This window comes from Phyllostomus hastatus, unplaced genomic scaffold, assembly GCF_019186645.2.
Source record: "Phyllostomus hastatus isolate PE091 unplaced genomic scaffold, TTU_PhHast_1.1 phas_contig_40, whole genome shotgun sequence".
Lineage (NCBI taxonomy): Eukaryota > Metazoa > Chordata > Mammalia > Chiroptera > Phyllostomidae > Phyllostomus > Phyllostomus hastatus.
Window position 1 is genome coordinate 14,627,293 of NW_025333872.1, and position 16,195 is coordinate 14,643,487.

Genomic DNA, 16,195 nt, shown 5'->3' on the forward strand with positions numbered 1-16,195 from the left:
CTCTTGCAAGCATGAATGATTTAATAGTAACACATGCCATTGTTTTTAAATCTCCAATAAAAAAAGTCATGTTGACATCCTAATCACTCCCAGAAAACATTGAAGACTCAATGGCTTTCAGAACCTTCTTCCATTTTTCCACTGATCACACTAATAGCATTTCTAAATGCACAAATGGATAACAGCCAAGCAAAGAAGTTAATTGTCTTTTGGGTTCACACATCATTTTTTAAAGAATTTATTTCATCCTGAGAAACAAAGAGGGGAGGGTAAGAATCAGAAAAGAAAATCCACAGATGCAATTACAGTACAATTCACACTGAGCCTGGAGTGAGTAGTTATCAGTAAATAAACGGACAAACTTAATCGACTAGTCACAATTACATTAACAAAGTTTGCTGAATCCCTGCTCACCAGGGACCATAAACTGTAAAGAGGAAAAAAGCAATTCTGTGCCAACTGCCTACAATTTATTGCTATTGGAGAAGCTGGCCCCTGGAAGCAACAGAGCATATTTGTAACTAGTCATATGTCAAAACCAATACGCTCTTACCTATCAATGTGTTCAGTATCAAAATCAAAGGTTTCCAATTTTCCAGTGATAATCCATCCATACACATGTATCAGTTGTCCTGTTTTGAGAAGGTTTTTTTCAGTTGAATACATGTAGTTTAAACTGTAAATATATAACATAAACTATATTTCTTTTGTACATCTACTCAATATGGCCAAGTTGGTCATGACTCAGAATACTTACTTTTTTTACAAATCATACAGCTAGAAAGGATCACAAAATATGATCCAGTGGTCAATACTACAGACTAGGTAGACTAAAATAACCAATTATTGTAATTACAGACTTAATGGTCTATGATGGAGCATAGAAGGAATAGTGGGTCTTCCTCACAGTCCCATGAAGCATGAGGCTTTCGAGAGGAGGAGGCCGTTTCCGACACAGCCCTGTCCCACTTGTTCGCCTAAGTGCAAACCCCACACCCGATGTGGGACTGGAGAACAGCATGCCTTGGGCACTCGACCCTTCATGAGACTTTCCTCTGGAAACTTGCTAATATGAACACCCTTGCAATATGAGGGGGCTCATATCACATGATCTGGAAGGGTATTCAGGGATATTAAAATTTTTCCATATCTGAGAGTACAAAAGATAAATATCATGATTGACCCAAATGGATAAGAACAAAGAGAGAGAACATGAGATAGCAGCAGAATCACGGATTGAAAGGGGGGCAATTGCATGTCTTGTTCATTTCAGAAGCATGCTCATGTTCAAGGATAGGGCAGATTGGGGACCCCCAAATGGCTGGTGTGTGCCCTCCTGCTGCAACACGGATGACTTTTGCTGGGTTTCCTCAATGTGACTTGCAGGGCTCCCCATTAGCATTAAGTTTTTCCTTAATACTCTCCTTCAAGTTCATAAGAATGGAGTTACAGGCATCAGCAACCTCCTCTTAGCAAGGTCACTCAGCACTACTCCTAGCCCCACTGCTTACAAGAGTTGGGAAAGAAATCAAAAGTAGCCCCTTCTCAGAAAGAGTTTGGGGGCCCCTAGATGAACTGACTACTTCCATAGTTGAAAACCCCAAAACTCAGTTTTGTGGAACTGCACAAGGCACATCTTTTAGCAAATACACCACAGCGAAGGGATGATGTTAAAGATCACCAAACAGCCCCTTGACCTGGAAGAGCATGCCTCCCAAATAATCACAGAATTTCACCATCTACACTGTAATCTTTCAGCATCACACACAGTATTTAGACATGAGAGAGGTGTTGGTTATTGAGGCAAAACTTCAAAAATGGAAAAGTAAAGGGCACCTATTGGGTTCACGAGGTCACTGAACTCAGGACTTTGAGTGTCTTCATGGCCATTAGAGAACAGTACCGAGAAATTGTTCCCTTCAAGTTGGGCTTGCATTTTATTAATGGGAAGTGACTTTCTTCTGCACTCACTAGCCAACTGGCACTAAAACAATGGGAACCTTCCAGGAAGTATTACCCCCACTTTACAGGTGGATGGGCAGAAAGGGAGGGAACCTAATGACTTGAAGGTCACAGAACTGGCCAAAGCCCAGCCTCTGAAGCTCTCTGCTACTGACAGAAAGTGGAGAAACAATTCTCCTTCACCTTAGTAGGGCTAAACTATCAATTTCCTGACTTTAGTGGGCATGATTTCTATCTTTGATGAGCACAATTTTAGAAACTTTTAACAGCTTATAAAATTTAAGAATTCTTGCAAGTTTCTGTTTTGCTTCTTAAAAAAAAAAAGAGAGAGAGAGCCCAACAAAATCTGACAAATGGCTAAGCCAGACCACAATGCTGGAGGATCCTGCGTCACAGTGAACAACTGTTAAGCACATTTAAAAATTCAACTGCTCATAAAACGTCGTCTCTGCTGTCCCCACCACTTCCCCCATCTCCCTGGCTGCTACTCTGGGCAGGCTTCCCAAATGAAATGAGAGTAATCATCTGGAAAGTGATTTCAAAGATCAGCGGGGTGGATCCTGCCCGGAGGGACCACTCCAAGCAGGCCAGTCACCAATTGTTCACTCAGAAGGTGGAAGAGACAGTGTGTGGGAGTCAAACCCAGTGGGAGAAATGCGCTTGACAGATCTGGGTATCTGCTGACATCCCATTTCACACTCCCAAAGGCTGGTTCCTTCTTTATCCCTCACCCTAAGGAGACTTCTCTCATAGAGACAGGAGCTTTTTAATACCAGAGCAGCAGAAATCCCAGTGTCTGCATGTGATTTACATAGACCACATCTCTTTTTAATAACGCATTATAATGTCTTGATTACTCAGGCATATACAAGGAAACAGATCTGTGAATAACTCACATTAATAAGATAAAGCTGAATTTCTATTCCTTTGGATATCATTTAAATACACACACACATAATCTGTGTTAATACACACATGAGCAAATACTTTTTAGTAACTCAGATACTCATTTGACATTCTTGAGCAGTAAAGCCATTCAAAACATCTAGTTAGTTTTTGCATTTGTACACAATCACATATTTAAAAATTTGGCAACATGTATTTCCATACTTATACCATCTGGAAATCCTGAACAAACTAAAAACCTAAAATAGATGTAAAAATTTGCCAAAAGTCAGACAGCAAATTATATATAATCCTAGCTGTGGTTGTGACTTAGTTTTAAAGCAGGTTTAGCAGTTCTTGGATCTTTTAGTTGCGATCCCTTCTTTAATGTAAAACCCCATCTTTCTCTTCTTCTCTTCTGTCCTGTTGGCCTTTGCTTATCTGTGAGCTAACTCATAACAAACCCCCAGGATAAGGATCAGAGTTAACCGTCCTCATGTGGTACCCAACCCTGCTCAACATGGGACAAAATGCTGAGCACATGGGCCCACTCTGATTTCTAACTATCTCCATTCAAATCTCAGCTGTACACTTATTAGCGGCACGACTTTAGGCAAGTTTCTTACCTTTCTGGTATCTCATTACATCATTTGCAAAGTAGAAATAATAATAGTTCCTATATCATCAGGTTCTTGTGAGGATATGATAATATAATATGTACCAAAAGCTTAAACAGAACCTGGCTCACAGTAATTTTCAATAAAGCTTTGCTATTATGTGGATAATTATAAAGTTACGAGCAATGACGATTCCTATTTCCTGCATTCTCCAGCAGCACCTGGTTTGATTTTGCTGGCCTCTTTTTCTTTTCATGTGTGGATTCCTTTGTTATCAGTGAACTAACAGAGCAAAAGTGCCCAGAGCTGAAACAAAACCAGACTAAAAATAAACCAGAGATTGACACTTATTTTCAAAACAGCATTGGAGAAGAAGCTAAAATTTCTCATTTATGGAGACCACCCATCTGGGCAGAAGGGTTTGCAAGGAGCTTGGGCAAAGGAATTCATAGTTATTCCTGTCTCTGTAGGAGATTTCTTACCTGGAACTCCACTTGGTGGGTTAACTTGGTAAACAATGGGTGTCTGTGCCCTGGAAAACTGTTTTGAAAATGTTACCACAAGTGAGCATTTCATTAGAATACCACAATCACAAACACGAAAAGGACAAGGCATTCCTCGTGGAGCATTCAGCGAAGGTCATAACTGATATGTTTCCTCAAACCATCTTAAATGTCTTTTTTTCTTCATAATATTTCCATGAAGCAGAGATAGCAGATATTATTATAGCTCTTCCACAAATGAGGTAAAGGAATTTCAGAAAGGTCATAGAAGACCTTCTCATACCATGTTGCCCAAGCCTTAGCAAACCTGTTTCTACCTGCCAGACCCAGAAACACATTTCACCAGAAGGAGAGATAGACAGGACACAACTTTAAATGCCAACCTTTCAATTCCATTATTATAACTTGGCATCTTGGGATCTTGAAAGTTGTTTTTTTCTACATAATAATTTGCTTATTTAAATTCAAAGGATTGCAATTTAAGCCATTATTAGCCAGCATGATGGCAGGGAATAGCAAACTACAAAAAATTGGAAGTTGGACAGCCACACAAATGAGGTGTTTATGGAGAAAATGGAAGGTGCCTGGGCCAGTGTGAAGAAACAAAGAGGCAGAAGAGTAGACTGGCCATCCTCCCCCAAACTCCTCCAGCTGCCTAAAGCACCATCACCCTTCTCTACAGCCTGCAGTGCATTCCATTTGCAACACAAAGACAAGCAAATTGTTTTGCCTGGTCTGCTTCCAGCACCCCAGGAGTCCACCTTCCCAGGGAGAATATTATCAAAGAGTAACTCCCTCGTTAATCAACAGCCCTAATCAGACATCAAGAACCAACAGACATTTCCACAAAGCTGATGACGGCTCAGCAAGTGCAGTTTTAAGTATTGATCCACACAGCTGTGCCATCTGCCATCAAAACGAATTTTTTCCCTTTGTAAAGGAAAGGGTTAGTAAATAGTTCACAGAAGAGTCAGGGGTCAAAATAAGAATGTTGTGATCACTGGCTCCAACCTCACCAAAAGATAAAGATTAATGAAAGTCCACATACACCTGCCAAACACACAATCCCTGCCGCGGGCTCACAGCCCCTTTCTGCACCCAGGCCTTCATTCCCCACCGGTGCGCCCTACATAGCATGGTCATTTCCACTGGAACTTTATTATAAGACCCTCATGTCCGTTTAAGAAATGCCCAAACCTGTAAGAATTTTTATGAGTTTATTTGAGCCAAACTGATGGCAATTGCCAGGAAGCAAAACTTCAAGGGATTGAGAAAGTGCTCCAGAGAATGGCAGTTCTGCACCCTGCTTTATGCATCACAACCAAAAGAAGGGACATAAGTGGGTTACGTGAAGGCCACTGGTGATAGATTAGGGAGGTGGGGGAGAGCAAAGCAGGGAAACTTCTGAGAAAGTAGAATAAAAGACACATACTTTTTTCACATAGGCAGGTATAGGATAGTTAACAATCAACAATTAATTCAACAAAAATGAGGGGATTTGTGATCTCCACCCTGGTGCTCTGGTGCAATACCTGTACAATAGCTCTCTCTCTCCCCCTCTCTCCCAGGAGACCCACACTCGCCCCCTGTGCTCACACATCCTCTCTATTGTCACATGGCCCTAAGAGCCATGTGGCCCATGGCCATGCAACTCCACATGCAGGCTCCGGGAGGGAGCTTGAAATGGACTACAACTGGAAACACACACTCAGCTAGCCAGATGCGGGACTGGACTGTACTTTGATACAGAGCATAAACTCTGGGCAAGTGGCCTTCATCCTGGCCCTGTGGAAGACAAGATCAGGCCTTTCCCATGGTGAGACAAACCAGGAGGGGAGCCCCCTTAACTGCACATGGTCAATAAACTATTCCCGTGTGTGTCTCATGAAATTCTTTTCCTTTAGATACCACAAGAGCCCCTCCTGAACTGGTAACAGTTGGCCTGTCACTGGTAACAGAATGACTTTCATCTAGATGAATTCAGCCTAGGACAAGACTACCTGCCTTACGCTGCTTTCAGTTGACAGGTTTTAATTTAAGACCATCCTTTGTGGTTACTATAGGTCTCCAAGTTAGCAAGGCCACCACACAGGCCTCCTCTGAGCTTGTCAGGTTTAGTGTGCAGCCTCTTTTTCTCCACGTTCATAAAGTGGATTAATGGTTATTTCTCCTTCACACAGATGTTAGAAACTGAGGCAGATAGAACAACTCAGTCCAAATCAACTAAGGAAACATACCCCTTGATTCCCAACTTGAGATATAAAATCTATCACTTCGTCTGTAAGCCTTCCATCGGAAGTGTGTGGGGGTGAATAGAGGGATTCCTTTATCACTTCCTCCCAATTCCTCCAACCGTGGCGGGGCAGGCTCGGAGCTCAACCTCAAAATAAGCTTCATTCGTGATTCTCTCTCAGCTGACACAACATAAGATGTTACATTTCTAAGAGAAACAAGCTCCTGGTCACCCACCAAGCTAGAGACACGACAAAGTAAAAAATTAATGAGCTTCCAAATCAAGCTTCCCACATGCTGATCCTGGAGATGAAGTCAGACCAGCAGTAGCAAGATCGAAGGGAGTGGGGGAAGGAAAAGCAGGGGATTAGAATGACAAAGCCACAGCCACCAGCTGTTGGATAAACCTTCTGTGAGTTGTTGAAATTGTCAGTGCCTGCAGCAGGCACTTTGGAGTGGACTGGCAAGATGGAATTAATTTTTAATACTCATGGTTCTCCCAGCCCCAGTCCCAAAACAAAGAGACACACCGTGTTTTTATTTAGCTTGGAATGCCTCTCATTAACTGCATCCCCCGGTGATTTTTCATCAACGTGCCAAGCTGGTTGAACCACTGAAGGACTTGTTTGCTTTAATGTGCAATTTCAGAAACTGTTTCTCTTCTTTCCCCTACTTCTCCTTTCCAATCTTTCATTAGTAGGAAAACTGCTATCTGGGGTGAAAGGACATTAAAACCCAAAGCAGCGTACATGGTGATTTAAGGCATAAGCTCAGCCATCTCTTCTGTTACATTCACTGGAGACTGTGCAGAGGTGGTGGTGTGGGTCTTAATAATAAAGAATGATTTTTTTCTTCCTGTGCTTATGTGCAGAAGCAAAATTCTGGAAGGGAAGATTTCTTGGAGTAAGAAACAATTTGGTAAATGTGAATTGACAGCAAATTCCTAAATTGTGAATCATATTAGAGATGAATTTAGAAGTTGAAGTCTCATTCTAAAGAAGGAATAACTTATGACTATATTGTACTTTTATAAACAGAGGCACCCTATGAGAACTACCACCATGTCAAAGGAACACTACCAAACCTCTGCCTTTTTTTATAAGAAGTCTAGGACCTACATTTTCAGGGATTATTTTGGTATAAAATTAATCTGAAATGTACAGTAGAGTGAACGAAACAGAAAAATGAAACCCCAGTATGCATATGGAGTCTCTAAAATAACTCAGGCATTATCTCATAATCTCTCTCCCTCTCCATCTCTCTCTCATTTCCTTTTAACTCTGAGCTTGAAGGAGAATTCCACCAGCAAAATGCCTTTAAGTCTAGGATTAGAAAGAGTAGTAGAAATCAACTGTGAAGTACAGAGGAAGGAAGAGGTTGGGTCCCCAAGTCCCTTCGCCATGCTGAGACTCAGGCTGATCGCAGCTGGAACACAAAATACTGATGTGTACACTGCTGATCTCTGTGGCTCCTCTGTGGGCTTTAGCTTAGGTGAGGATCAGAGTCAGATGCAGGTTCAAATCCTGATTCTGCCATTTAATACCTGGGCAAATTTTTTATGTCAAGGACAAATTATTTAATCACCCTCATCCTTAGGTTGCTCATCTATAAAAACAGGATAATATATAGTTACCCCATGAAATCATTGTGATTATTAAATTAATGTGCATAAAGCACAGAGCTTGATACACAAGCACTCAATACTTATCTTTCCTTACTCCAATCTCAGAAACCTCATAACTACCACCCACTTTTCCTCTTATACTGGTGAAGCAGATGCCCTGCCTCATTTGTAACTCACACATTGACAGTACAAGCATACCCTCAAACCAAGCAAACACATTGTTCCATCCTTAGAACCCACCTTGAAAGTACAGCTATCTGATAGTCCTGGACTTGGGCTGCCTACCACCTGCCCCCCAGAGTGCACTTCCAGGCGGTACATGCCCTCATGTGTTTCAGGCAGCAGAGACCTGAGGGCAGAAAGTGGAAATCCTTGTGAACCAAAAACTGAATTGCCAAAGCTAGCAGCCCCACTCGACTACGTCAGATTTCCTCCCTGCTCCTTGTGAAGCAGAACTAAACTTAACTGGAGGATCCCTAGGTTTCATTTTTGACCACTCCTCTATTAGACTCTAAAGATTGGGTCCTTCCACAAAATATATATAAATATATGTATATATAATGTTTTTTAAAAATTGAAAGTCACTAGTGTAAACTTCATAGGTTAAAATAAACTTGAGTAGAACAATAGATTACCAGGAATGCTATACAAATTATATTAAACTCAGCAAACACACTAAGGACTAAAGCGAATTTCCTTGCTAGCTGGTTTTGGGTTTATGTACAGTCATTACAATTATGCCTATTCCAAATGATGGGTTCTTTAGAGGGCAAAATGGCACCAGTTACTGAAATCTTAATAGCTTTAGAGCTCCATGCAAAAAAAAAAGAAAGAAAGAAAAGCTGCAAACACAGTTTAGCCCCTCCTTATAAATATCTTAAAATCCTCAAAATTTGTCACTATATTCTCATCCTCCCTTAAGCCCGAGGGCCCTGATAGGGACCTTTTAAGAAATATATTCACATGGAACATTTTAAAAAACTATAGCAGATAATTGCAGTCACAGCAGGCATGGCTCTAATTTGCCACCAAAAACCACTGAGATAAGCCAAGCACTTGGCCTGTCTGATCTTCCCATCCTGGGACAGGTATACCTTGTCCTGCACATGACCGCCGGCAAGTCCAAGAAGAGTGGGGAGACGTCACAGGGGATGCTCGGCAGGGCAGGCACAGCCACACTCACCAGGTGTATTTCCAGCTGAGAGCCATTGGCGGGATAAAGGAGACTGGACTCCAAATCTAAACATGAAGAAAAGGAGAATCTCAGCCAAGCAGAGTTGTGATCCACACAGGAGAATATAAAAACATGGCCACAGGGGGGCAATGTGAGACATTGAGTTTGCCTAAGGGTTAAATTAAGACTCCTCATTTCCGAAGACATTTATGACTGTGATATAAATGAGTGTTCTCATTTATAAGTTTATTTAAAAAGTTTTATCTCCTCAAGCTCATCCATTTAAATCCAGGAAATAATACTTCAGCCCTTAAAATTACTCTTTACTGTGGTAGAAATGGATCCACTAAGCCATGGTTTAGAAGCCCCCATGTATCAAATTATCTAAAAGGAGGATAACCAAGGTTCTAGGGGGACACATTGCCAAGTACTATGCTAAGTGCTTCCATATCTCACTTAGCTTTCATAGAGTCCCATCCCACAGCTTGGGATGAGAAAGTGGACACAGCAGATAATGTGCTCTGCTTCTGTGACATTAGCAAATGAGCATCTGGAAACACAGAAGATGGTCAGTTGGCCCATCTCCCTTCAGGCCCTCTTTTACACCTGTCCTTAGACAAGGAAGAAAACCACAAACTCATGTTCCTTAGGATTTCTCAGATTAATAATTAAGAAACTTGCATCTGGTAAGACACAGACCTACCATTAAAAATGATTGTGATCCACGTTCCCCCTGCAAGGCTACCTTCTTCAGGTTCAGTGTGGAAACTCAGGCAAGGCACTGCAAATAAATAAGGACACTGGTTTTAAAGGTCAGATTCGAGCCACTAGCTTCTCTGGTGTTATGAAGCAAAATTTTGCATTCATCAGAATCTCCAGAAGGGCTTGACAAAGCACATATTCCTGGGCCCCACCCCCAGAGTTTCTGGTTCACCATGTGTGGGTTAGGGCCCAAGATTTACGTATCTGACCAGGTGCTGCTGGTGCTGCTGGTGCTCCTGGTCTAGGGACCGGACCCTCAAAACTCCTATTGGAAGGAAAGTTCTGACTGATTTTCTCATCTTAGACAACTGAAACCCAGTGTTCACCAGCACAACCCTGAATTTCTACTTTCTCTGTAAAGAGCCTCAAGAACACTTTGAATACCTAATTCAACTCAGAATATCTCTTCTCTCTCCCACTCTTTTTTTTTAAGATTTTATTTATTTATTTTTAGAGAGGGAAGGGAGGGAGATAGAGATAGAGATAGAGATAGAGATAGAGATAGAGAGAGAGAGAGAGAGAGAGAGAGAGAGATCAATGTGCGGTTGCTGGGGGTCATGGCCTGCAACCCAGGGATGTACCCTGACTGGGAATCGAACCTGCGACACTTTGGTACACAGCCCGCGCTCAATCCACTGAGCTACTCCAGCCAGGTCTCCCACTCTTTAATAAGGTAGTCATATTCAATTGTAACATCACCACTTATTTCTTGTACTTCTATTTCCCTCTAGAGAAGAAGAGAAAATTCTAGAAGCTGTCCCTATTTTAACCTTCCAGCTCAGTACACTATTCTCTGGTTTCCCCCTAGTTTTGAATACATGATCAGAATGACTCCAAATAAATAAAAGAAAATTTCTAGATTTTTGCTTTGACTGTACAGAGGGGGTCTGAAGCATGGATCCATGCTGGAATTTCCTTAAAATGAAAAATAAAACACTATATACTGCACATGCGAGGTTAGGTTGTATTCTCCTATAGAGACCATTGGCTGCATATGACCTTAATTAGTCATTCATCTTTGAAGATGCTCCCAAACATGCGTTGGTCAAAGTAAAGCCAATTCCAGAAAGCCAATACACATCAGTCAGCTACTCAGTGAGATCACAGATAAGAAAAGCGTTATTTACAGAACAACTTTCAGTTTCTATGTTAGAAAAGTTCAGTGATAACCCAGGCCACCTAACTCTGGCTAGCCTGGGGCTTTCGTGTGCAGCTCTCCCGGTGGTGCACCACACAACCAAGGGTAGAGGGAAATCATTTCCATCAAAACAACCATTCATGGCAGCCCAGCAAGACCAGTCCTTGTTTACACCTCAGAGGTGCATTAGATACTTCTACATAAAGAAAACCAAAAGCAAAAGCCATAAAATGATTATATGAGGATAACTAGATTCACAGAGACAATTGGAGACATAATTTTTTAAGAAAGAGATTTTAATATGAGTGGCCATTAATTTCTATGAAAAGTTATTCCCATGGGGAAGATAAAACAATAAAACCTAAAAAAATTACATCATATGACCTGAAAAGGAATTATAAAAGAAAAGTTATGTTATTGTTATTGTTAAGCTCTAGACTATAAAAGCAACCTCCACTGGTCATTAAAAATCAAAGTTTATATTCATAACTATTTAATATATAACCTCAACTACTAAGCAGAAAAAAGAATTATTAAGCAGATAAAATCTAAACCCAGAGCAAATTATTTAACACTTTCCCCCCAAATAATAAGTATCAAATAACCAGTTCTGAATGTGATCTGTTGTGTTCTATCTATAATTCCTTCAAAATATATCCTACTTACCTGCCAAAAGTAATATTTCAATACTCTTCAGAGACATCAGCCAAGCAATCATCTCGTTTACTTAAGTCAATCCTCTTAAAATTGCTCAAACATGAAAAATATTTTCAATTTTGATTGGAGCACCATAACTTTTGTGCCTTATAAAAAATAAAATAAGAATTATTATAACTTTTAGCTTAAATACTATTACTTTACTATGTTAAAACTTGGAAAACTAGCCCTGGCTGGCGTAGCTCAGTCAATTGAGTGCGGGCTGTGAACCAAAGTGTCGCAGGTTCGACTCCCAGTCAGGGCACATGCCTGGGTTGCAGGCCACAGCCCCCAGCAACCACACATTGATGTTTCTCTCTCTCTCTCTATCTCCCTCCCTTCCCTCTCTAAAAATAAATAAATAAAATCTTTAAAAAAAAAATCTTAGGAAACTAAAGAAGTAATACTAATATGGCCCTAGAGTATTCAAAGGGACCCAACATCTTCCCAAGTTCTGATGAAAAGGATAACCTATGAATTTTATATAAAGGTATCACTATTTCACCCCATACCCTTATCCCACCAAATTATTTTATGCATATGTAAATTGGGTAAAAAAATAACCTCTCTCATTAACTCAGTATTGAACAAAAGCTTAATTTTTTAACAAATAAATTCTAGATATTTATTAAATCTAGATATAAAATAAATAAATACTAGTTAATGGTGGTTTGAGGGGAGGGTTTGTTTGTTTGTTTTTTGGAAGAGTCTCAGTCATGGTGGTAGGGGGGGACACACAAAAAAGTGAAGAGTTTAACCAAGTAAATGTTAAGTAGGATAATGGGTTGAAAATGGTACTAATGGGAACTTCAGGAGAATTGTGTTATCCTCACAGTAGAAAAGTAAGTGAGGAAAGAAACAGAGGAAGCAAAAGCTGGACCCTTCGAACTAGATTCCATGACTCCAGGGTGTCTGTACCCCATTCCACAATGTCACTATGCCAGGCCTGCTCCCCTTAAACACTGTCGTCCTTGTGCTGTTCTTCTGCTTAAATCTTTTAATTCAATGCAAAACCACCATCATTTATATAATAATAATAATAATAATAATAATAATAATAATAATAATATTCTGTAGAATTTGTTTCAAGATCAACTGAAGATTTTGTGTGTGTGTGTATATAATCACTTCATATATACATTTGTGTGTGTGTGTGTATAAAAAGAAATTATCACAGGGCCATAAATATACATATCACTTTATATATATATATATGTATAAAATTAATACTGGGCCTGGCACAAAGGAGCCACAAAAAGTTAGCTTTTCCTTCATGGGCTTTGTATTTACACTGGAAGCCCTCTCTCTGACTTTTCGGTCTTGCCACAATCCAGCCTCACTAGCTTTCCAACTTCCCCTCACATTGCTCCCCAATGTGAACCTTGTATTGCAGCCAAGCTGTTCTCCCCACCATCTCTCAAAGAAGCCTCCCACACATCAGCCTCTACCTTGGCTCCTGCTATTTGCTTCCTAGATTCCCCAGTCCTCCTTCATGGCCCAGCTAAGGAGACTCTTCATTCATGGAATCTATTCCTGGTGTTGGTTCATAAACTGGCACCCAAATGCAGAGGGCAAGGAGAGATTGAAGAAACAGGCAGACCAGTCCTGATTGGTAGGTAGCTGGTTTAATAAGCAAGGGAACTTACATACGAGACTTGTCTTGGTGTCAGCAAGACAAGTAGATCTCTGCACTCATGCACCCACCAGAATCTTAAAAGTTTACATAGAGACCTTAACTGGATTCAGTCACATATAATGTCCAGAGGGTTTCAACATCTCACTCTCTGAAAGCTGCCTCCTTGAAAAACAGCTCTCACTATGGCAACAGAGGACAGAACTCACAGTACAAAGACAGGAGAGGGGGTGAGGGGCCTCCAATTGCTCATTTCCATCTCCTGGGTCAGTCATCAGCATACCCTCTTAATGACATCCTCCAACAGTCCACCCCTCATGACTGCCTCTTATAATCTTACACACCCTGTTCTTCTGCAACTGAGTGGTCAGCAAGAGAGTTCACTAGCCTAGAGGTAGTTTGATAAGAGGCTATCTGGCTCCATTGGAGACAAATACCACAGCAACAACATAGGCACATGCTAGAGAAAACATAGATTAAGATAATGATTTCCAAAATGCAGTTTAGCCCTGAACAATGAGGTAGTTAGGAGTGCTGAACCCCTGAGCAATCAAAAATCCACATATAGCTTTTGACTCCCCCAAAATTTAACTACAGTCGCTCTTCACATCTGCAGGCTCAACCAATCTCAGACTAAAAACAACTTTGATCTGCATTTAGAATCTTCAGTTGGCAATATGAGATTATTGTCTACCCCAGGTTGGTTAAATCCATGGATGCCAAACCCACAGAGGCAAAACTCACAGATAAAAAGGACCAACTGTGTTTATTGAAAAAAAAAAATCTTTATGTAGTGGACCTATGAAGTTCAAACCCATGTTGTTCAAGGCTCACCTGTAAGTAATTTTTCCCATCAAGAGCCCCACGATTAGAACCACTGATTTATTAAGTCCCCTAGGCTGGGGGTCAGATCACTCTGGTCATTCATTCATTCACTTGTGTCTTCATTGATTAAATAAAGATTAATCATTATTAATCTTTAGCAGACTTATCAGATATGAATGAAAATATAACATTTTGTTTGGAATGTGGCACAAGTACCTCCTTGCAGGCAGCACTGATTTCTGAGGCCATCCTATTTTACAGGATAGCTTTTCTCACTAGAGACACTTCAGTGTTCAGTAAGGACAGTCTTTGTCAGGTATCATTTAAGGGTCACTGGGTGAACCGAGTAAGGGTTTCTGTGTCCTGTAATGTCCTCCAGGTCAATGGAGGGAACAAAGACAGTGGCCAAGTGCTCTTACCAGTTGAAAACAGAACATGGCCACCTGGCCATGAGAAGCAGGAGGTTGATAGCTATAAGAACTTGACCATATTGTGCATACTATACATGTTAACTGGGAGAGGCTTTCATCTCTTTTATATTCTTAAGAACTGGATAGGCTTGTATTTTATCAATCATAGCTTGTGGGACAATGTGTACCTTGCCCAACCAAAACTTAAAGGCAATGCTTGGGCACTGTCTTTTCTGTGGGTTCTCTGCCATCCTCTCCCTTGCAGATGTTCCTGCAAGGTCTGCAGAGTGTCCTGCAGCAGAGGCAAGTCCTCATGTGTCACCTTTATCTCATCTACACAAGGGGCCTATTTTACTGCCGAGGGGAAGGAGAACAGAGACAGATGTCAGGTTACCACCCCATGACGCACTGTGGGGCTACACAGGTAGCCTTGAAGAAACACTTGAGTGTCCACTGTTGTCCCTCCCACATGAGGTCAAATTGATCTTGTGACTCAGCAGCTAGAGATATACTGGAAAAAAAGCATTTGCTGAGATCAGTAGAGCATGGTACAATTCTAAGATCACAGCCAAGGTATCTGAGATGGTGGCAATGCTGGGCACAGCTTCACAGATGGAGGGCCCCACCTTGTTTAACTCTCTCTCAGTAATCCATGATCATCCTCCATGAGACATCTGCCTTTTTTATTGGCCTTTGTTATTTCCATACCAAGCTATGGAAAGCACCATGGGCATACAATACCCATTCAGAGCAGTTCCTGGATAGTTGTTTCTATTTCCTTATGCCCCCTCCAGGCAGTTTATGCTGTTTGACAGTTACCTTTCTTTGAGGGAGGGATAGACTTACCTGATCCCAGTGGCATTTCTCCTCAGCACTGGTTCGAAAACTCTAACCTGGGGCAGAATTCACGATAGAGGTTTGCAGAGTTTGTTCACGTGGGATATCAATGCCCAATATGTTCTCTGTAATGAAGAGATAAAAATGTTGTATTTTTGTGGAAGAGAAAGCCCAGTTTGCACTGTCAAAGAGACCTTCCTGGCCATAATCATGATCCTCAGTAACCATCAATGGTGCTGAGGCAGCCAGAAAAAATTGAGAATTACCATGTATCATGGTACATTCAGTGCCACTATCAATAAGAACATAACCTTTTTATTTCTGGGGAGCCAGTGAAAAGTGAGCCCAGTATGAGGCCTCTGACCAACTCTCACAGCCCTCACCTGGAGGCAACCTTGGCCTGTCCCCTATTCCTGGGGCACGGGAGGAACCCACCCCAGTGGGACTGAATCCCTGTTCAGATATTAATTCAAGGCAGCATGTGTCCTTTTAGCTTTGCATAACAACATGCTAATGTCTCCAACTTGTTATGCTGTCCTCACACCTTGTCTGCTAGCCCCAAAGTGTACAAGTGCAAGTCCTCAGCTATCTAACCTTCTAACTTGAGTTCTGGCCTCTAATTGGACATCAGTGGCTTGCTGGAATGCCCACAGTACATTCCAAGGACAGGGGAGGGGTGAAAATCCTCCCATGGCTCGGCCTAGCTCAGGGGTGAACAGGCAGTCATATCCTCCCGCAACACCAGCCATGCTAGCTCTCATCACCCTCCCCTCCACGATCCTCCAGCTAGTGTCCTGTGCAGCCTGGACCACATGGTGCAGCATTACATATGCTATTCTTCTAGACTGTCCCTTCCTCAGAGAAGACCTCTACTTCCATACCCCTCTTAGTGCAAAG

The 16,195-nt window shown here is 41.4% G+C and overlaps 1 protein-coding gene across 7 annotated transcripts in view; it reads right to left on the reverse strand.

Moving 5' to 3' along the window:
- Positions 1-16,195, reverse strand: part of PKHD1 (PKHD1 ciliary IPT domain containing fibrocystin/polyductin) — a 450,367-nt gene that overhangs the window by 432,449 nt on the left and 1,723 nt on the right. For all 7 annotated transcript variants that reach the window (XM_045843325.1, XM_045843324.1, XM_045843319.1 and 4 more), the window contains exons 2-8: positions 15,308-15,423; positions 11,564-11,700; positions 9,701-9,778; positions 8,918-9,062; positions 8,064-8,172; positions 3,947-4,004; positions 554-632 (exon numbers count right to left, since the gene is read on the reverse strand). In XM_045843325.1, coding sequence (XP_045699281.1) covers positions 554-632; positions 3,947-4,004; positions 8,064-8,172; positions 8,918-9,062; positions 9,701-9,778; positions 11,564-11,615 — 521 coding nt within the window. In that variant the 5' untranslated portion in view covers positions 11,616-11,700; positions 15,308-15,423. The remainder of the gene's footprint in view (positions 1-553; positions 633-3,946; positions 4,005-8,063; positions 8,173-8,917; positions 9,063-9,700; positions 9,779-11,563; positions 11,701-15,307; positions 15,424-16,195) is intronic.